At 41.1% G+C, this 22,126-nt stretch overlaps 1 protein-coding gene across 8 annotated transcripts in view; it reads right to left on the bottom strand.

Annotated features, from left to right (window-relative positions):
* The window catches only part of LOC149299264 (protein BANP), a 124,411-nt gene extending 103,609 nt beyond the window's left edge, over positions 1-20,802 (bottom strand). For 2 of the 8 annotated variants that reach the window (XM_089486401.1, XM_089486402.1), the window contains exons 1-5: positions 20,712-20,802; positions 19,420-19,514; positions 17,943-18,142; positions 4,152-4,268; positions 3,326-3,498 (exon numbers count right to left, since the gene is read on the bottom strand). In XM_089486401.1, the coding sequence (XP_089342527.1) occupies positions 3,326-3,498; positions 4,152-4,268; positions 17,943-18,142; positions 19,420-19,494 (565 nt within the window). In that variant the 5' untranslated portion in view covers positions 19,495-19,514; positions 20,712-20,802. The remainder of the gene's footprint in view (positions 1-3,325; positions 3,499-4,151; positions 4,269-17,942; positions 18,143-19,419; positions 19,515-20,711) is intronic. The other 6 variants (XM_089486404.1, XM_089486405.1, XM_089486406.1 and 3 more) reach the window with 3 other exon arrangements.
* Between the last annotated feature and the right edge of the window lie 1,324 nt (positions 20,803-22,126).

Here is a 22,126-nt window from a genome sequence, read left to right as displayed (position 1 = left end):
GATCATCGGCCAAGTTACCATGCATACGGAAAGGACTATACCAAATATTTTCAGCGCATTAATAACTTCCTATTCGTAAAGGAAGGATGTGGTATGGTGATGGGGAAATATCTGCAACACCTTGTCAAGGAATAAAGCTCTCCGGTGGAATATTCCAAAGAGTTATTTTTTCTTTTAGGAAATTAAAAGAACGCGATCATCAATGTCACAAAACATGACAACCTACAGATCCCCCAACCAAGCAAACGATTCGGTGTGGCCATAATCAAAAGACTATTATCTGTCTGTCTCCGTCATTGCCTTTAACTGAGATAAGATCAGCCTATCACTATACAGCCCATGTGTCTGAGGACACAGTCCTGTACTCCAAGTATCAAAAGTCCTCACATGTAGCAAGGGTAACGATCGTTAAACTCCAAGAACTTTATATGGAGTCAAATTATGGTACCAGGAAGCCACATTAGTATTGAGGAATCCCTTTATTGGTGGTTGGCAGGTCCTGTTGGATTTGTGCAAGGGGCAGATACTTTCTGGCAGTGTACATGGTGAAACGATCTATATCTGAGTCTCAAGGATCAACTCATGCTAATTACAGATTTATGTGAAGAAATCCCAAAGACTAATGGATTTAGAAGTGATTTACACAATGTAAACAATCACAGTCAGCAGGGACATCACAGCACTAGTTGTGGGAAAAGAGGAGAAGCTTGCAGTGTTTCTGAATCCCCGAAGCCTTGCAGATTCACACCTGGCTAGAGTGCCATGAAATAACTAAAATATTGCTCCAGCATAGAAAGAAACGGTTTGTATAATCTGACCAAACCTTCGTGTTTAGCAGCCCCCTCCTGCCACACAGGTGTCTCATTAATGGAGTCCAAGGAAGGCTTTAATCTGCTTGAGAGTCTCTTTTGGGCTTAAATGCAAAGCAGTCCCACTGATTCTGCTCCTTGGTAAGTAATCCAGCCATTAAAAAGTAGATATGGTACTTTGACGTAGTGGTGGTCTGACAATTATATGGCCAAACAGTGTAATGGAATCCCCAATATTAACGCCTTAGATTGGTGTTTTTTTGAATGGTATTCTCTGGGCATGCGCTGAATACTTGTTTGGTATAATAAGACTAAGAGGACTGTAGTAACAAAGAGAACTTTGAGACATTTTAGGTATTAATCACGCACATTTTTCACTTCCTCGAAAAGTGGCCACATTGTTGCTCTGTTGAGCTGCGTGACCGACTGCCTGGAAAAGTGCTTCCTTTGTCAAACGAAAACACTGTCTTGAGTGACGTTTCGGGCTATGAGAACATGCCAGTCCTTGACACGCTGCTCCGTAAGAAAAACAAACTTTGGGAATGTCTGAGCGGCGTGACAGTGACACGAGATTATTCCTGGAACTGAAATTCCCAAGCTTTATTAAAACAATATTGTGCGCTAACTTCAAAGACTTGTTAGAATGGAAATGGCCCCGAGGCCCTGGAAGTTGTATTCCGCCGCAACTTATGTAAAACCAAAATTTGTGAAAATGGAAACACATTCTCCCCATACCAAGGGATGACCTACCATAGTTGGTGTCTTCAAAGGCTGAGGTGTCCTCCGTGAGGTCATATTCGAACAAATTGATTGTTGGTTCGTGTTTCCAAGACTTTAGGAAGCAGCTCAATTTTGTGGCGTGGATATACAGGAATATATTGATACAGATCAATATAAGATAAGGTGTCAGCGGAAAGATTTAGGTAGACGTGGTTGCCAGGCTTCTGATATTGGTCCAGCCATGGCTTGGAACCCAACAGCACAGAGTGGACTTATAAGTGCTATAACAATAGTATAATAACAGACACATATAAAAAAACTGGGAAGGTCCAACAAATTGGCCCTTGGTGACATCTCCAGACAAAAAATCAGCATTTTATGTGTAAAAATGTAATATCTGCGGGAGGCAGAAGATGCTTCCAGAGAAGACTTTCCCACCATACTGGATCTTGGTGTAGCTGTGCTAAGGACGCGAGGGACAAGTAACTTCTTCCAGTTGTTGCAATTATTGGCACACATCGGCTTGCTGGAGCCTTGGATCCCTTAGCATACGGTGCCTGTGTGAAGCTTGCTCTTCCATGACAGCATTGGTTTACAAAGAAGTTACATATGTTTCACTTGTATACATCAATTAAGTGTCAGCAATGTTCTGTTATTTCTTTATTGAGAAAATCCTCGGATAGCTTAATAACATTTGGTGTCCTGTCTAATTTAATATACGATGGACCCGCTCCAAAAACATATAGGAGAGTGGAAAAACATGGAAACATCGGGAGCTTCAGAAATTCATCGCCGGGGAATGCTCATACTTCTTCAAAATGAAGATATTTTCCCCCCTCGTAATTCGTTGCCCCGGCTCACACGTTTTTCCATAAAAATGAATTAAAAGCAGTTAGCAGCTGACATAGCTGCAAACAAGTATATGGGTCTGATATGAATTTCCTGTGCAGAAAAATCAGGGACCCGCGCCAAAGCGAGTGTTTGTTTTCTCAGACGATGTGCGTGCCAACATATTGGCATGATTAGCTAAGTAACCAGCCGCTGGGCTCGCTCTCGAAGACTTCCAGTAACCACCATACAAATTTGCACTCCAAGCCAGTGGGTATAAACTTTCAAGCGTATGTACCTAAAACCAGTATATACAAATGGAAGGGGAACTAAAGGAGCGAAATGTAGCGCAAGGCAGATTTCGTGTTTACAAAGTACTCGCCCAAGGCCGCGCTCTCAGACGCCACATTTTTTTTTTTTGGGTTCTGCCAGAAACCTTGCGTGGCCAAGTACCGCCTGGATTTCCAGTCCGATGGATGGAATTTTAGAGCTCGGTATCTTCGCAGGCCGCAGCAGATAGATCAAAAAACCCGATAGATATGCCTACAATGAAGGAACACTGGCCTGGAGGAGACTAAATATGTCTGGAAACAGATTAAACGCAAGTTCAGGGTCAACATTAAGTAACGCCAAATTCAAAATGGGAATGAAAAAAGCCCGATACACAAAACCATGTAGAGCCTCTTGAACCAAAAGGGTCAAAAACACAGAGGGTAAGTGTGTGCTTATTTCGGTTGTAATATAGGTGTTCGCTCTTGAAGTGAAAACCACATCCTTAACACGAAATGTGGAGATCTAACTCCCTAAAAGTTGCAGTCTACATGCCTTAACACGTACTACAAGAGTTAGAATCGTTTTACTACTACTACGCTTTTCATACGAAAGAGGTTCAAGTTTTTACCCATCTCTGCATCCACTTAATGATATCAAACTGTGAAACATTAATAAATGGTCACACGCACACCTACCTTCACAGTTTAAGGTGATCAGGGTGACATTGTTTCCCATGGCTGCGTTTCCCGACTGGCCGCAGTTTGAGAGCGTGTCACTAGCCTCGGAACCGCTGTCGTCATCGTTGTGGCTATCCTCTGGGCCGGGAACTTTCACCACGATGGTATTATGCCTCCTTACAGGAACGGCACTGAAACATAAGGGATATTTGTAACAAGTCCCTTTGGCAAGTAGTCCTCAAACAAATCTTACATTAAACACTAGATTATTAGACCTGCAACAGATTGTCCAAGTGTCTGCTGAAGGAACGTTCAACAAAGTCATCCTTTAGTGATGAGGCCTTAATACAACCGGTGTGAACTTGTCCAGTCTACACATGGCCCCAGATAAGTCTTGTATTTTTGCTGTTTGTTTAATGCACCTGAGCTTGGCGAGACTCTTAGTAGTCAAGTCAAGAGTGTACTAGCCCTCGCCTATTGCTCACCCGTCCGATAATACATGTTAGACATCATCAGCTAACCTGAACCCCCACAGCTTCCTCATTGAATATCATGACTATGACCAAAGTCAGGGTTCCTGTTTCATAGTAAACACAAGGAAAAGTCTCTGTGGGTTGTGGAGCGTTTGCGAACAACCTCTTCTTCTTTTTTTTTTTCTTGATATATGGAGCTCTTATGCCATATTATAGTGTTTTATTGATTCAGAAGAGAAAATTGATCTTCAGCTGAATTTGTGCAATGACCTAATGGGGGGAAAAGCTGCTACAGGGCAGGCATTGCTATGTACAAATGGCTTTATTAGACAAACAGACATGGGGTATAAATAAAAGGTATCTTGTGTTACCTATTCAGCATGTTTTCGAAGCTCTCGGCGGTCCTGGTCATTGCCTCTTCCTGTCCTTCTATTTTGTTTGATCCTTGTCTTTCATTGTTCAGGATTACAGTAGTCTGGGGTACAACACTGAGAGACAAGACAGAAAGCATATTATTAATGTTATGTGCTGATAACAGAATGCTCATAGGTTTATATCATATAGCCTAGAGGCAGAAAGACGCAAATATAAACCGTTTCACAGATAGAAGGTCCTATAAACAAAACGGATAGTAAACTGAACTATATAAATATTCCGATACAAGCGATTTGGATCCTAAGCATAAGCCTTTATGAAAAGAAATACCCCATGCACGCCCTGTTCTCTTTTTTCTATAAGGCTGATCTGTTCCAGTTATTATATATTATCATTACCGTTCACCGTTAAGTCTGGTCTTCTGCCCGTGACGCCTGTTGCGTTGCCCCAAGCTGGCTTCCATCGCCAACAAAGCTCACTGACCGTATTAACTTGGCAAAGCAAAGCAAGACCGTCTCTCTTTAACGGCATTTCATCAAATCTGCTCTATTAAATTCAGTGACCAAAAATGTCAGCGATCCGGCAGCTCTGCCAGGATGTGTCAGGGCTTGGATTTTAACACTCCATCTTATCACAGTTTCTACACGGGTCCCGAAAGCCCGGGCTGCGAACGTTGCCCCAACACAAACATCTCGACATGAAGCTGGTTAGAGTCTCGCTTCCCATTTCTCACCACAAAGTATTACGGCGTATTTTGTTCCACATAAAAACACTGGCACGCGGGGTGGAAAAAGCGCTGGGGCCGGCCACAGAGGTAAGCTGAAGATCCGTTTTTATTGACAACAGATCCTCTCGCGTTTGATGGCTTTATAGATGCTTTTAATTTAAACGTCCTGAAAACGCTGCAGAGAAGAGAGGGTGGTGACAGCTAGTGACCCGCCGGTACTTAGAACTAGCCGTCAGTATTCTTTCGGCTTGGCCCGTCCTATCTCTTTGCCTTTGTTTTAAGGTTTAATGGTGACGGCAGCTTTATGTTGTAAAGCGCTGGGACACTCCAAGGCGCGCACCTCATTCATGCCCCCACATTCACAACCTTCAAAAACAGACTAATCCCTGTGTTTGCATCATTCCAAAATCTGTCATTCCTCACAAAGGATCCGCAGCTGCGCTGGAATTAGGCACTGTCTGTTACTCTTGGCGATCTGCTAGTAAAATTAAGCGAAGCCAACGAAAATCTTAAAACGGCATAACATTTTAGATTTCCAAATAAATTATAAATCCCTCTTCCATGGTCGTCTGCCTAGCACCGGCCCGCGCACTTCTCCTAGCTTCTCACTTCTCTCTGCAAAGCGAAGGACTGAAACCTCGAATCCAGGAAAACTGATTTCTTAACTCGTTTGGAACCGTCTATACCCGAAGGGGCAGAGATAGCACAAGCAGGGCTTCACGAATAATTACAGACGTAGACGGTTATTTATGAAAGGGGGGCTATAGTGCAAAGTTTGACAAGGGGTCACTGTGGCCATCAATGGAATGTTCCCATTAACTGGATAGTTTTATTCGTTGCTATAGCGATAAGACATTCTTTTTAACCAGAGTTGCTCCTTGTGAAGAACGGCCATCAGAAACTACTGTGAATGAGAAGCGATCAGGGAAGATCCAGCTGGATTTCCCAAGGTCTTTAATGTTAGAACCCAGCATGCCGGTCAGCGCCGTACCGGGGATGCTCGGCAGCCATACCGGTTCACCGACCGCTTAAAAGCTTTTCAAGTATCAGAACATTGTAGCTCTTCAAACGTAATGTCACTGAATAACTAAAAGAATTACCTCCAGCTTCAAACCTGGAACAAGGACAAAAAAATAAAGTTCCAGTCTAAATTCCATCAGCGATAATAGTTCATAACTCAGGCAGGTAGCCAAGGGGTTAAAATACTTTGCATTTCCCAAAAGCTGATTAAAACCCAGGGGAAACCTGATCTTATACTTTTACATAAATTAATAGGAAATTAAACGTACAAACGGCACGCTCTCGCTGATTTTTTTTTTGTCCCTGTGATGTTGACCGTAACCATGTACGAAGCCAGCTTGAAAGTTTCGGAAATGCTTTCCGGCCACAAGCTCACAGGTAATGAGCCTATAAATATTCCGAAACGACAGCCGCGAGCGAACGCGGATATCACAAAACACACCGGCCAAGGCTTAGGTTTCTCGGAGTAATTTCTTTGTCAGTAACAATTTATGTGTCGTTCATACCGAGTTCCAGAATGTTGGGGGGGGGTAAGGATGTTAAAAGAAAAATCAGATCCCGAGTCTCGGCGAAAGGAACGGAGTATAATGAACGCTTTCGTGTCCCGGGGGAAACGGGGAAGATTAATTTGCCAACATATTGAACATTTCAGCCGAGCGAGGTACCGCCATGCATTTAATGGGGCGTTAATTTCATCGCCCAAGGTGTTAAATGAAGCTAAGGTCCCGGGAGGCGGCAGTAATAATAAACGATTCAGCGCAGGTATATTAAATACACATGTGTGCGCGTGTGGGGCTGTTATCAGTACAACAAACGGAAAACTAGACCCTATTGGAAGGAGATGCAAGGAATTGTTCCAGCGAAATGTATGATGTCAGGTCACCGGATCCTCTACAAATCCGCACGGCGCGTAATGAAAATGGGCACGGCGTTAAAAATACAACGCACGTCTTTCATTAAATGTTCCTTTCATCCCTAACAAGACATAAAGCATACCTCCCGACACTTTTGCTGGTGTAGTTAAGTGTGTGGATAGGTGGTGGCTTTACCAAGATTTTTATGTTACTTTGTGTCTATTTATTAGTGATGATGTCATAGGAGGAACAATGCATTTTACTGAAACCATTTGAATAAACCAGTTTTCCACTCTTTTAACACGCGTCACTGTGACGTTTAGGGCAGCAGAACCCTGCGATACCCTCATACCCAGCAAACAATCTGAGGTCTTAGAAAAGAGGGGCATCAGGGGCGGAATGAGGGGCATCGGGGATTTTGGCGACCAAAGAGGGTCTCATGGTGGGATGGATTGAAGAAGAAATGCATACATCAATAATCTACTTAAATTAGGGTATTAAGGCACTGCTCTGAAATGAAATAACCTAATTCCTTATAATAAAATATAAATAAAGCGGCAGAACTTGTAATAATAAGGCGCTTTACGGGACGGGGCGCACCGTCCAGGCTCCCTAGACGGCTGACACTCGTGAAAAATATTTATAAACTCGCCGAGCGTCCGATCCACGAGGCAGCGAGCTGTGTAACCGTCATTAAAGCGCCGGGCTAGATCTCCGACTCGCAAACGAAGGACGTTTTTCCACAGCTACAAAAGGCGTCTGTGCCCAGCCTGTGTACGGAGGACAGCGGTGCTGGAACGGCGCACAGAGAAGCTTTTGATCCAGCTGACATGTATATGGAGGTGATTAACCGCCGCTAGACAAACTTCACCAACAAATAAGGAAGCTGTTTAAACAAAATCTGGTGTGGTTTATTCTTGTTGGAGGGATGTTGTTTTAGCGTTGGCAGGGTCATAGCGGACCTTCATAAAATGACAAGTTTTATATCCACGCCATGCGCTGGCACCGTTCAATCATTTTCTTGTGCCCGACCCAGAAACATCTCGCGTCTTAACCTTGGACGAACCCTCCTGCATCTTCCACCCGTTCAAAATGGAAATTTTTGCAAGGGGGAAAATAAATTAAAAAAATTAAAAAAAATAAATAAATCGCAAAACCCATCCAAAGCATCTTTTTCGATTAATAATTATTAGCTGTTTATTGGAAAGCAGTAAAGAGTCGAGGGTCACGCTGGCAGCCAAAAGGATTGGACGGGTAGAGGCAGAATGACAACGTTTCTCACCGAGAAGGAAAGCTTTAACCCTTTCCGCTGCGAAGGTGCCGAGAGAACCCTAATAAGGAACAGCGGGAACATTGTAATAACTATCTGTGTTCTTCGAGCAGCTTCAGGGCGGTGATATCGGCTCTCTGCGGAGTTGCTCGGCTGGGTAACAGGGGGAAAACGAAAAGCTGCGTGTCTGGATAACGTCAGGGCGCACTGGATCCACTTCTCACCGAGAGCTTTATTACACGGGCGGTTGGACGTAAGATGCCTTGCTCTGCTCTTTCACCGACACGCAAGAGGTTAAACAAACAGCTCCAATCTCATTAAAGATAATTAGCCCTGCTAGTCGGATCAATGGACTCAATCCAGAAACTTAGTAGTTAATGCAGGGAACCAACGGACTCTTCGGGGGTCTTTGGTATTACCAAACAATACCAAACGCAAAGGCAGTATGCCATGTACATACCATAAATCAGAAAGCAAAAGCCACGTTTGGAAGGTTTGTACACCATGTCAGACTGAAATGACGAAGAACACCTCGAGAAATGCGTTAAGCGGTTAAGGGCGGTTAGCGCGGCCCAGAAAAAGCTACTTCCAGCATCCCGCAAAATGCGCCAACTTTCCCCAAACTAAGTAGGGGTCCGTTTCTTCTTTCAGTTCCTTGCCCTGTTAATTTTATTTTCAAAGACCAAGAACAACAACCCAAGAAGAAATTAACCTCGTTGGGGCATAAGATCAAGCAACGCAGGTGAACATATTTTGTCTTCCCAAACTTCCTATATATATACAAACATACATACATACATACATACATACATACATACACACACACACACTTCTGACTAATAAAATCAATGGAATTTACCGAAACAAAAATGTGTGAACAGATGGAAATTCTGACACGCACAGACAGCACAAGGTAACGTGACAAAGGGTAGCCTTAATATGTGCCCCGTCAGCAATACCTGCCCCAGTACACGCACGTGAAAACATATGACACTGCTTTTCTAACGACCCAGTTACTGTTGGGATTTGTCTGCATGCGATACAAATCATCCACAAAGCCAAGGATGAGTTTTAATGACAAATGTCAGCTTTCAGGCCGGCTGAACCAGAATCAGGTTTCATTATTTACTAAATATATGTTTGCTGTGAGATCTATAAAGGGGTGTTAGGAAAAGGAAACGGGTCGGAGAGCACTGGTTCGGGTGTGTGGCAGAAGCACTGAATTGTAAGAAAACAAACGCGTTATTTCAATATGAAAATTCTACGTTTCAGCAGGAGTCGGATTTTTATTGGCGGCGGGACGGTTAAAACCCAAATGATGGTGAACGGCGAGGGCTCATAATGATGAGGTTCAAACGCTGGAACCATATTGATTAAAACACACGCCAGATAATTAAAAACATACTTATGCCGGATCTTACAAACGTGTGGCTGGCTCCAGCAAGCAAGAGATGCGTGTTATATGTGGGATATAAAGCATATGGGAAGTGACACACGCACATACATCACGCTAAATACATACGTATCAGCTAAATACGGCAAACATCTGATTTATCGAGTGCACCCCCTGAGTGCTGGAGATGCGGCTACACCCTGTCTCTCAAAGGGTTACACGCAGCCCCTTAAATCACTCCTAATAGCGTATTTTACACATTATCAGCGAAGCAGAGCGGTACAAATACGCCTCGTCAATACGTTTCCTTTTTTTTAGCTCTTTGGGAATATTTCGGTTGATGAAAAGTAACTGGAGTTCCAATACTAAAATGGAAAATTGCAGAATAAAACTATTTGTAACTTAACACTAATACGATTATCTAAGCCGTAGAAATAAGATTTGCTACGTCCCCAAATCCAATGTAAAATCTAATCCCTAAAAACTTGATCTTGTTTTTATTTTATTCTTTTTTTTTTCTGTTTCCAAGTAGCCCGGGAGAAAAATTACGACCGGCATCCACATTTCCCAATCTACTATGAGTATTATTGCTTAGAAAAGAGGGTCTGGCTCGTCGGATATTCAGCTGGGTTACATATCAGCCAGATTTTAGAGGGTTTTTACTAAAGCCACCAGAATGCGCTTCTTCAAAACGCGGTTTAGCTTCAGCGACGATGGGTTGGTTGCGTAGGTTATCGCCTATAGAAAAAAAGTGCTTTTCCTTTAAATGGGTGTCGTTGCCTCTCTTACGTTATATCCCAAGAGCCCGACTAACGTAACAAAACATACAAAAGAGGCTTATTTCAGATTTCAGAAAAACATATGTTAAGATACATTAAACAAAAATGCTTAAACAAGCAGTCCAAAGACCCTATTGTCACGTCTGTTGGACAAGAAGCCCCCCAGACTCCCACCGCTGTAAAAAGCTACGTAGTTTTTTTTCTGGAGAACAGTTCAATCCTCACACTATTTAAGTTTTGGATTCCAAGTATCATATTTTTTCTATGACCTGGTTCGACCCCCTCCTTTCCCGAAGCCTAAATACCTTATAGAACATAGTAACATTCTAAACATAGGCAAAATGTATCAAAGCTCCTCCATCTGCCTACACTTAATGGGGTCTTTTTACTTTATTATAAAAGAGGCGGAAAAATGAGGGTCCAATCATTTGTTTTATTTTTAGGGCATTTCTTTTGGATGCTGAATTCTGCTGATAAGTAGATTTTTTTTTCTAGGCATAGATCAGAAACCAACAAAAAAAAGAAATATGGACGCATAACAAAAAACCACCTTATATTTGCCACAACATTCCAAGTTTTCTGTGCCAAAACCCAAAGTTACTGCTATTGTTTAATTTTTTTTGTACAGCGTAAGCAAAAAAACAAAAGATTTTTGCAAAATACACTTGATGATGCTAATTAAAGACGGTTGTTGTTGGAATGGAAACTTAGTATGTCACATCTGTATTGCAAATGTGTTCGTTCTTTATGGGGGTATAAACGAGTTTCATTTAAATTTATTTATGGGAATGATCAATGGGAGTGATGACGAGACAGAAAAAAACACTTGAGACCTCATCAAAAAAAAAAAATGCAAAACGTACCATAAAAATGAATCTTTTAGATATCTATTAATTTCACTGTAAAGAATGTTAAGGTATGCATTTGTATAAGACTGGCTGGTCGGTGCTAGACATGCCCTCCCCCAGCTCTACGAAGCCAATAAATCTCAGCTTGACATTAAAGAATAATGATGGGGGAGACGATGTTCTTATTAAAGAAAGGCCGTTCATGTCTGTAGTATGGTGTTATGTTTGTCTAACTGCCCTTTTCATGTAAGCCGTAGCGAGAGAAATGCGCATGAAATGTGCCGTGTACGCATCTAATGAAACGGGAACCCCAAGCCAATTATATTTCGCATGTTCCTATTCTTTGAGGGTTAGCATACATTTCCTAATCCGCCAAAAACACTGAATGCCGTCCATGCGCAAAGAGAAGCATTCATCCCAACCCCACAGACACTTTCACACAACGACAAATGCTCTTATCAGACGCGTGAACACCAGATATAACAACAGCAAACGGGACACCAGATTTATGGGCGATTTTTCAAAGAGACGTGGAGAAAATGTCAAAACAACATAATGGACTTAAGTATACTCCCTAGATTTCTGTTTACAGAATAAGAAGTTGGGTGCCATTTGGCTCCGGCGGAGCTACCCTTTCTCTAAGAATAAAAGGGGTTATGCAATGTGCTGGAGGGACTGAAGGCAGCTGTTCTTACAGTGTAATAGGAAGAACAAATATCCCGTTGACATGTTAAATGCAATGTAGCATATCGGTGTTAAAGAGTTCTTTGTATTGGTGCAATAAAGATACTTCGTAGCCGGGTTCACTTATATGACAGCGTATCATGTAATATTTGGCTGTCATCCTCAGAACCTTCGCATATTATTGTCACAGATTTTCTGGCAGACTTGGGATATCAAAGCCAGGGCCACGTATTATTTCTGATTATCCTGTAAGAGAAGGACTTGCAAGTCTTCTATAACCAGAGCAGACGCTACATTTCATAAAGATTAACATCATTAAACAACAAGTCAATACACCCAACGAATGCTCCACTACATGACATGATATATCTGGTATAATATATTTACATCATACTGTTTGTATTCCCCAAAACCCGTACGGTTCGCTGATCGGAACATCTTTTGGAAGAAAATATTAAGGTCGGTGTAAATTCTCCAAGTGATAAAATGATAATAAACTCAGGAATCCAGAGAATAATTTGTCCTTATACGGTAGAATGAAAACCGTCGTTCCTGAAACACACAAATAAGTATCTGCCAAAGCCAGCCAAGTTGTCCAAGAATTCACCAGAACACTTTTGTCCGTAGAGCCTTTTGAACATAGAAACAGTCCGACTTGTTCACCTAAATCATGTTTACGCGACGCTGTTGATCTGCCAACGCCATGTTGCATTTCAGTTTCGTGTCTACGGCTCTCTGACTCATCATTAAGATTGGCTCGGGATCCTTCCACACCCACCAAAAAAAAATAGATTTATAAAGAAAATTGTTTGGAACCTCAAATACTAGCAAAAAAAAAAAAAGGGAATTGCAAATAAATCAGGAGTGGACATTTATTGGATAAAGCGATACAAAGAGAGGAGAATCAGGATCTTTGAAAGGTGGTGTTCATGACAAATGCTGGCTCAAGGATTTTGCTGTTACGATCCAACGAAAAGTTTGGTTATTACAAACTAGTCCTCCCCCCAACCAAAAAAAACCCCCAAAAAACAAAGATTGTCTCGGATTATAAAACCATCAAGGGCGATAGTTCACATATGGGACAAAGTCCCAAGGAAATGCACTTTTCTAGGAAAATTACCCGGCTACGAGTCATAATTATACAGAAATTTCCTACAGCTTTCTATAACTTAAGGATAATCACTTTAAATGGCTCCAGCCTTATTCCCAAAAAGCTAAATCACACAAACTTTAATGGAAAGAAGGGGAGCGAACACTTATTTTTGTATATATATATAAAAAGTGTTGGAATGCTTGAAAAGTGCTAGTGCGAGTACTCATTTATACAAAGGTTTGTCCCGGATACAAGGAGGTCGGCCAACGCGAGCGCGAGCTTGTCTTGTAGAAGAAATGGGTAAGAAAATGAAAATATTAGGCTTTTCAATAGAAAAATTGTAATAATGAGAATTGAAGTGGTCCACAGAGCCACTGTTGGCGATGATTGAGTTAAGAAAGAGTTATTTGATTTTAAGTCATGGAGTTATGGGTACTACTGTTCCGGCTTATGTTTTAAGATACCCGCGTACCGTATTAAGAGTCTTCATCTTGAATTTCTGGAATAGGTATATTATATCTGTACTGTCAGTCAATGGCTTGGTAGGAAAAAAAAAATACAAACCTTAAAATAACAACAAAAACAGTAAGATGCAATATGGTAATATGGAACTGAACGGTGCGTGTGCGCTGTGAGCTAACACGGTCTTTAGTGCAGAATGGTTCGAGGATACATTGTGTTACAGAGAAGAAAGTCTGCAACATCACTTCTAATTTTCCATTTGTGCTCCGCTTTACTCTCCTGGAAGACAGAGTGCATGGAAAGGATACCAAGACGAAGAGGAGGAGGAGGAGGAGGAGGAGGATTGGAATACAAATATCCATATTTAATAATGTTTCCCCCACCCTGGGAAGCAAAGGCCAAGGCTGGAAGAGATCCATCAGCATCTGGTTCTTACAGAGGTGAGCTTAGCGCAGGCGTGGAAACACAAACACAAACGTCTCATAGCGGGACGCTCGGCTGCCTGTAACCCTCTCCGCGCTGGGGAAGGGCAAGGCAGGGTGACAATGTCCCCCCAAGCTGCTCCTGGGCAATGGCGCATGCACAGAACCAGTGTGTTACAAGAAGCCCGGTACATATTCCATACGAATGTATCTGCGATATCCATACAAAATCCACTTTCGCTCAAATCACAATGAAAAACGTCATACCAAAATAATGGAATCAGCAACATAGTATGCTCTTCAAACAATAGTAGTTCTTAACAATAGCATAAAAGCCAACGACGATTCCGCCATTTTCAAGGCGGACACATGAAGAACTTACTATGTTGCCGACTCCATCGTTTTGGTATGACATTTTCTATGATTTATACAGATACATTTGTATCGAATATGTCAGTTCATCTTTATTACTTGTATTTACATTGAACAATCAAAAATCTACATCAAAGGGCTCCCCAAAAGGAGTGGCGCGCAGTATGACTTGTACCGCATATACATGCACGTTCTATCATCACCTCTAATCTAAAAGAAAATTCCAAATAATCAAGAGGAGCAGAACTTCATTAGATCACGGGCAAGCTCCTTCCTATGTCTGATGGGAATTTGAAAATCCAAATAAATTAAGAGAGCCAAGCATTTCACCGAGCTGTGTTTCTGGCTCGGACCCAGCAGAAGTTGGCCTTCCAAAGTAGTCTGTGGAATATAACTGTACTTTACACGGTTCTCTACCTCTAGCTTTCTTAGAGCATAAAGCATCTTTAAGTAAGACATATTTTCCCCCTGCGGTTTTATCTTCCGTCATTTTAGCCAGATGAATTGTCTGTAACGCTTTGACTCTGCTCTACGGGACACAATGCCAACATTTTACTAATGGGATAAAGCGGGATGATTCACAGAAGGTCGGCTTTGTAGGCTGTCGGGGGAGCATATTTGGGTTTTATAGGACCCACTTTGTCACTCAACGCCCATAAAATAAGAAATAAAATGTAAAAAAAAAAATTAAAATGTCCCTATTCCTATAAAATTTAATTTTATTGTTTACAAAATGCTAATAATCTTTTTAGCGTTGGTCTTCTGAGACCGCCGCTAGCCAAGAGTCATATTTTCACGAAAACATATTAATGGTTTAATTCTTGTGGCTTTTTCGATACTTGGTTCACTAATAAGCCATAATCAAGAAATCCAAGTAGAACTACCTAGTCCTGCGTATATCCATGAGTAACGCTATGTATTTCCCCCAAGGATCCGTTAGTCCTGACATTTGGGATTGTTTATTTACAAGACGCCCCACGCAATTTTAACGTTGTAACATAACCTCGCGGTGCGTTCATCCAAACCAATAAATTTTTCTATTTTGAGATTGGGAACGCAAAATAAACTGACATCACAAATTGGAATATGATTAGCTTTACATTCCAAGCCAACGCTTAACATATGGAGAGGTGAGTGTGAGAACCAGTCAGTTACTGAAGGTAAGGCGAAGCGAGCGCTTGGTACGCCGTCCAACTGTGCAAGCTGGAACGGGGGGAGAAGGCTCTGGGAAAAAAAGAATATATAAAAATAACCATTTATTACAACTGCTTTAAAAACATGGCAGCATAACAAAACATGCCTGCTTGGTTATGCTGTCGTGTTTTAACAGAAGAGCAATACATGGTGTAATTCTTACATATTCCTCTATTGTACACGCCAACACCAAAACACCTACACGAGAACCAAGACTGTAAATTAGTACTTTTAGCTGAGACATCAGGGGTTAGCAACAAAATAAATTGTCTACAAGGCATTTGTTAAAAAAAAAAACAAAAGTTCAAACTAAATATCACTATTAATATGGTGTTATAACCAAGGCATGGCTTTAATAATCTTTGCAATATATTCAAACTGTCAAGGCACCTATTTTTTTTTTTAAATATTCACACGGATTCGGTCTTCTGCTTTATATTTGCCAAATCCAGCTTTTACGGGGGCAGCCATTTTTATTTACTAAGTAGCTGCTTACGAGGCAATTTGTCGCAAACTGTTATGCACAGGTGTGTATGAGTCCAGTGGCTTAAGTCACTCTTTTTGTTAAGGCAAATGAGAATACTGAACAGTCTGAAGAAAAAAAATACATTTTTTATCAGATTTTTCCCAAAATTAAGTCTATTATTTTTAACTACAGAGGTCCTTTAATCTAATTGCACTTTGTAGGAATTTTTAGAAAGCTCAATGATGGTTAATAGACAAACAGCTCATAACTCCTACTGAATATTTGAAAATGATGCTTGTGGGTTGGATTTAATCTACCGTGTTCCGAGTGTCTCCCCTCGCGATCAAGAGTAATAACCGGCAATAAATGAGGCTCGAGTCAACAGCTCGAAAGAAAAAAAAAAATTATTAAGACAATAGCCGTAGCATCCTACGAAACAATAACACAAAATCATAAAAACCTCCGCTCTGCGAATAACAACTCAATGAAAATCCATTATTTCATCTATTTCCCAGCAAATCCTACAGTGATGTATTTTTGCTCGTAAAAGTTGAGCTTTCTGGCACTGCTTCTTCACGGGCTTATAAAACTTCAAAAACAACTAATGAGCTGTTCCACGTTGAACGTGTGCAGAGCCGTCCAGCCCTGTGGGTCGAGGTTAGGACTGGTAATTTATTCACATTAGGGGTACGCAGAAAGCGCTGAGAAGACAAGTCATTTATACTGGGCCAAGTACGTGTAAGGGAACACGCGTGTGTGTGTGTGTGTGTGTGTGTGAATACACTAAAAGGAACCTCGCAAAAATAGACAGAAATGGAGAAACCCCATCTGATGAGCAACAAACAAGCTTCCATCTACCATTAAAGAATTAGAGGGGTGGTTTGGAACCAAATGAAGTGTAGATCCTGCACCCTTAAAAGTCCTTATCCATAAATAAATCAAGATAAGCGCATGTCAGCCCATTATGCAGAAAGTTTCACAGGTACCACTAGAATATTTGATATTGCCATAGTAGTTTAGGACCTCAGAGGTCTTCTCCAAGAGGCGTTTTAGATTAGGAATCTTTAGCTGAATTGTTTCGCTTGATGAAGTGAGCTCTGATGACGCGAAACCTCTGTGCTGGCGCAATAAATAGGTACCAACCATGAATGCAGATGCCTTCTCCAATACATATATGTAATAATGACTTATTCAGCAAACGGAGCTCCATTAGAAGAGCTCTTTGGGGTATCGCAGGCATTCAGCAAACTGGAAATTCTCCCTAAATCCAGGGTCCCGTCCAGAGCGCCAAATCCACAGGTGACCTTTATCATAACTATCACTAAGGTTATTTTTACAAAGTGCGAGGTGCAACAATTACAGAAGCCAATACCGGAATACAAAATGTCTTCCTTCACATATTATCGGCGGGTCGGACGTGTGTTACGGCGACCACGCTTTAAAATATTTCCTCCTTAGAGAGCGTGAATCATCCAGATCCAGAGCACGATATAATGAGAAGATAATTGCACATCTGCGACCCGGACAGAATTCACCGGGAGTTGAACGGTTGGAACTGCCAAGAGCTTCACTGAGCATCTGATATTTATATATCGGAACCCAGAGAACAGCTGACTCTTTAACACGCGCCCTCGGAAACACTAACACAAAAAGGCAATCATACAGTTTAGAACGAAGGGTGTGAATATCGTCCATATGGCGATGGCGAGTGCTAATGCTGAGAGCCTGTTGGGAAATGCATGCTGTATCGGGGAAGCTGACCGCTCCGCATTCACTCTTTAAGTCAGTTTGCATCAATCTTGAGAAGTGAAAGGACTTCAAAGGGATTTCGTTGCTTACCACAATGCAAGAAGATAAGTATGCGTTATGTTTATCTCACGGGGCGTGAGAATAGTTTAATAGACTAAGGAAATAATACGGCCGTTCAAAAAAAAATGCCACTTCTTAGAAATTAGGCAACACTGTTGCATCTAGTTTATGAAGCTGTACTGGAAATGAATGAGGGTTACTCAATGTGAAGTGTGAGTCACCAACTAAGACAATGGCTCATCTCCAGGGGGTTCACATGGTTCAAGATCATAAATTAAAAAATAATATGACAGAAGATCTGGTATTCTTCCAACACATAATACACATCTTTTTAATTAAAGGGAAAGTGCAGTACATAAAAGGTGGTGGTTTTGGGGCTGGAAATGAGTCCTACCATCGCACTTTATTCCAGGTCTGCGTGGCTCCGAGGGGTGACCCGGCCACCATTGGCACTTGGATCGGGTTATGCTGCTTGTTCATAATCAGGTCCAGTTTCTCTTCCAGCGATTTGCACGTCGCTTCTAACACCTGGAGTTTGGACTCTATGTTGTCCAGTCGCAGGCAGATGGTCTGGTTGATCGAAAGCAGGAAAGACTGTAAAATAAAAAGGTAGTAACAGTCAACCACAGGGATGCAGCCTCCACGGAATTGTTTTATTCTTCATTACCAATGCAATCGTGGGTCACTTTTTGGAGTGCAATAGACCCCTGGGACGCTTAGCATTTCCAAAAACTAACTTAGTTACCATGGACCTTATTTCATCACAGCGAGTGCTTTGGAAAGGGACTATAGCTCAGGCAACATTATATTATTAAATGTTAAATAAAATCAATTTGTCAGAATACCCAAATTGTTAAAGTTGTAACGCTGCGACTGGACGTCCCACAAGCCTTGCCTCATGAAACCAAGTTTAGGTAAGGGCTGAATGGGAAGGCAGGAGCCACAGGAACTAGTAGGAATTTCCCTTGACTATTGTGTGTTATAGTAAAGGTCGGCCTCCGGTAGACATTGTATTAATAATTGGAATGTTGATCCCAAACAATGAAGGCCAAACATACAAACCTGAAATCGGGGAATGTTTTTCTACTGGAGCCCGACATTTAACGCGCCATCTTTTTGTGATTTTTTTACACCAGGTCATTAAAATCCTTTATAGGGCTACATAAACTATATTTTTATTATTTAGTTACACAAAATGTCTTGAATTCCTCCAGAAAAAAAAATACAAAATACAACCAATACTAGTACACTCTCTATAAACAAACCAGATGTCTAATTGACAGAAATAATCCAGCTATTAGATTAAGCCGTAATTTACCTCCATCCTTTACAGAAATGCTGACAGAAGAGACGGAGGTAAAGAAAGTTGTATTTTGGGAGGCAGACACTGAAGAATGACAAGCCTGCCATCCAGCGGTTAGAGGAAGCACTGCAGGGGAGAGGGTTTTTTTACAGTCATGCATTTGAAACCGGACTTCACTTTCAATTCCCTGGGGTATATTTTCAGTAACAGTTAACAGAAATCACGCCTATATGTTATCTATAGGCACCGGGAAGGTCCGGGGGTTTCCATGAACTCAAACTCACATGAGACTCAGCAAGATTTACCAATGAGGGAAGGGTGTCTGCGGGTAGCCAAGTATCATATGAGTTGTAGTTCTGCCCCAGCTTTAAAGTTTTCTACTGGCTACCAGAGATAGCTCGTGGCTTATAAAATGTTATGCAACCGGCACGGTGCGGAGACTGAAATCACACAGCCCATAACATCCACTAAGATTTAAGAGCCTGCATTGCCCCGGTTCCACTCAGCTTGATGGATTATCGTGCAAGATGAGAGCCGTAGTTAAGAAAAAAATGGATGCTGTTAAAACCTTAATGGACGGGTCCTGGCAGTTGACTTCGATGCGTTGTCGTTTCAGTGAGGGAGGTATGTCATCCTCAGTCATGACATCATTCTCCAGTACAACTAAAAAAAAAATACAGAAAATGGTAAGAAGCGTTCATATCAGAGGTTAATAAAAAAAAAAAAAAAAACCAGTTTATCCGATCACATTATGGAGCTTTTGTTCCCATAACACACCCTTGTTACAGATGACACCCGCTGGGTGGGGTGCAAAGCACAAACACTAAATTCTTCTGCATGCGTGTCAGGCCGTTTCTTTGCGTGTCACAATAAGTAAACATTTCGGAATTCTTAGAAAGAATACATCCATCATAATGGTCTCTGGACAAAAATCTAAATGATGACAACATCTCAGCTTTAAGCTTGATTAAAACGGTGCATCAGTTCACACCTACCCAATGGCCCTGTGCTAACAGAAACCCAAGATGTTTTTTTGGGAAGGAGAAGAAGTAACGCTCGAGGAGACCGGTACTATACTCAGTACCGGCTCTAGATATTAATACTACCCCCTAGCTCTGGCATCAATAATCTAAGAAAGTTTTATCTTAGAATTCGAGAATGTTATTCGTTGCTCTGTTTGATAATAGCGACAAGACCAGTTGGCTCTAGAATTCCAGAAGTTGCTAACCTCTTTCAGAGAAGAACTGGAAATGAGATCAAGCGGGCTTAAAATCTAAGACGCCAATTACAGGCACCCTAAAAAACAACAAAAAAGAAAACAAAGGCGCTGTTTCTGAAGCTGGTGGGAATGATTATACGGTCTTTTTATAACCGACCTGTATGTTTTGTTTCCCGTTGCAGCTGCCCGAACAGATAATGGGTATTTTAAAATGAAATTGGAATGGCTGCTTTACAGAAAAAAGGAAGGAGATAAGCCCTTATGCCACAAATCTTTAGGACATCTTTAAACCAGGCAGCGAAATGAAACAAACCCACTGAGAAGTTTGCATGGAATTTATTTGTAATTTTTTTTCTTTACTGAAGTGTGGAGCATACAATGACTTATCTGCGTGGGATATGGAACCGCTTAATTAACTCAAAAACAAACTGCAAATAAAAGAAAAGAAAAGAAAGGAAAACATGCAGCAGCAGTTAATAAACATTAAACAATCGAGTGAAAGTTTTATTGGCCAATAAGAAAAAAACGAGGCGATGTTAGCAATTTACAATGTACTGATAATGTAACCCGCATGAAAGGTTTATCAGCGTAGGAAAGGCTAAATGTAATTTGCATCAGAAGTAAGTGCTGCGGAAGGAAGCTTCATTATTTTCGCTCACCTGGGTGATGATCCGAATGTAAATCCTCCACGGTTATTTGAACCACTTCGGCCAGGTCCTGCTCCGACATCATTGACAGATACTTGTCGGCGTCCAGATATAGAGCTAAGAGCGATATCCTCAATACGGGACTCCCGCTACTCTACCTGGAAGGAGATCCAAATGTTAAAAGGTCATTTTAATGTATTCTATATACATAGAGGAACACATCTATACCTATAGGCCTATTACGTGAGGTTGTTGCAAATGTTCAAACAAAGAATACAAATAATTTGGTTTTAAGGGCACTTATTGTAAAATAAAACAATTTACAAGTAAAGCATGGTTATGAGTATTTGCATTAAAGCTTATGAAGTTTACACTTAATAATCAGTAATAAAAACCATACATATTATATATATATATATACACACTGCTTTACATTAATATAAAAGGTTATTAAGATATTTATGTGTATTATACATAAGATTACTTTGTGTTGGCAATCCATGCACACACAAAAAAAATTGCAGAATGATGACTTCACCAAAAAAAAGGATAACAAATATATAGAGGTGCTAACAGGATATTTAAAACCTGGTATAAAATGGGATTTTCCAAGAAAAAGTGCTAATTTTTCCATGAGTTATTCCGGAGTAAAATCTATTACACCACTTTCACTAATAAAAACTTCAAGACTGACTTCAAAGGGCTGGCAAGTCCGTTATACGTAATTAATGAACATAATGTGAATATACGACTATATTACTAAAGCCGCCAGGACAAAGCCAACGCTCCGTCACAACCGGGAATAAGATGCATATACAGCGAGCCCATATAGATACAAACCATTATACATTTCGCTGGGAAATCTGACGGACAAATAGCAAAAGACAAAAGGGTGGGGCGGCAGGTTATATATATATATATATATATATATATATACACACATACATATATTAGGTTTTGTATTCTATAGCTCCAATACTTTAGAACGTATTAAAGCTAATAACAGTACTACAACTATACTGGTGCGCCTATATTCCTAAAGCAGCGTCATATCTGTTTCCATATTATCCTTCCTGGGGACTTCATTAATTCCCAAACCGTCATGCCAATCCTATGATTGAATCTATTTTTGATTTGATTTCCTACGTTCGTTAAACAAAAAGTCGAGGAAATCAGGTAATGAGTCCAGAACGATAACAGGTGTTGGAAAGCCGCAGTTGTTGCTACGTGGCGACCAAGACAATTTATCCAATTCACTAATTGAGTTTATTTGTAGAGAATATTAAACGTCCCGTCCACTTATTCAATGGAGATGTAATCCGGTGGACGCTGTCCAGACACGGCTCGAGCCGCGTTACTTAACTAAAAACAGACCGAGGCTGAGATTTGTTTTTAACTTTATTCCACAT

This window comes from Sceloporus occidentalis, unplaced genomic scaffold (genome assembly GCF_023333645.1).
Source record: "Sceloporus occidentalis isolate IW3139 unplaced genomic scaffold, rSceOcc1.0.p SCAF_29, whole genome shotgun sequence".
In the NCBI taxonomy this organism is placed as follows: Eukaryota; Metazoa; Chordata; class Lepidosauria; order Squamata; family Phrynosomatidae; genus Sceloporus; species Sceloporus occidentalis.
The sequence above is the reverse complement of the archived record's forward strand: the minus strand, read 5'-3'. Positions and strand labels throughout refer to the sequence as shown.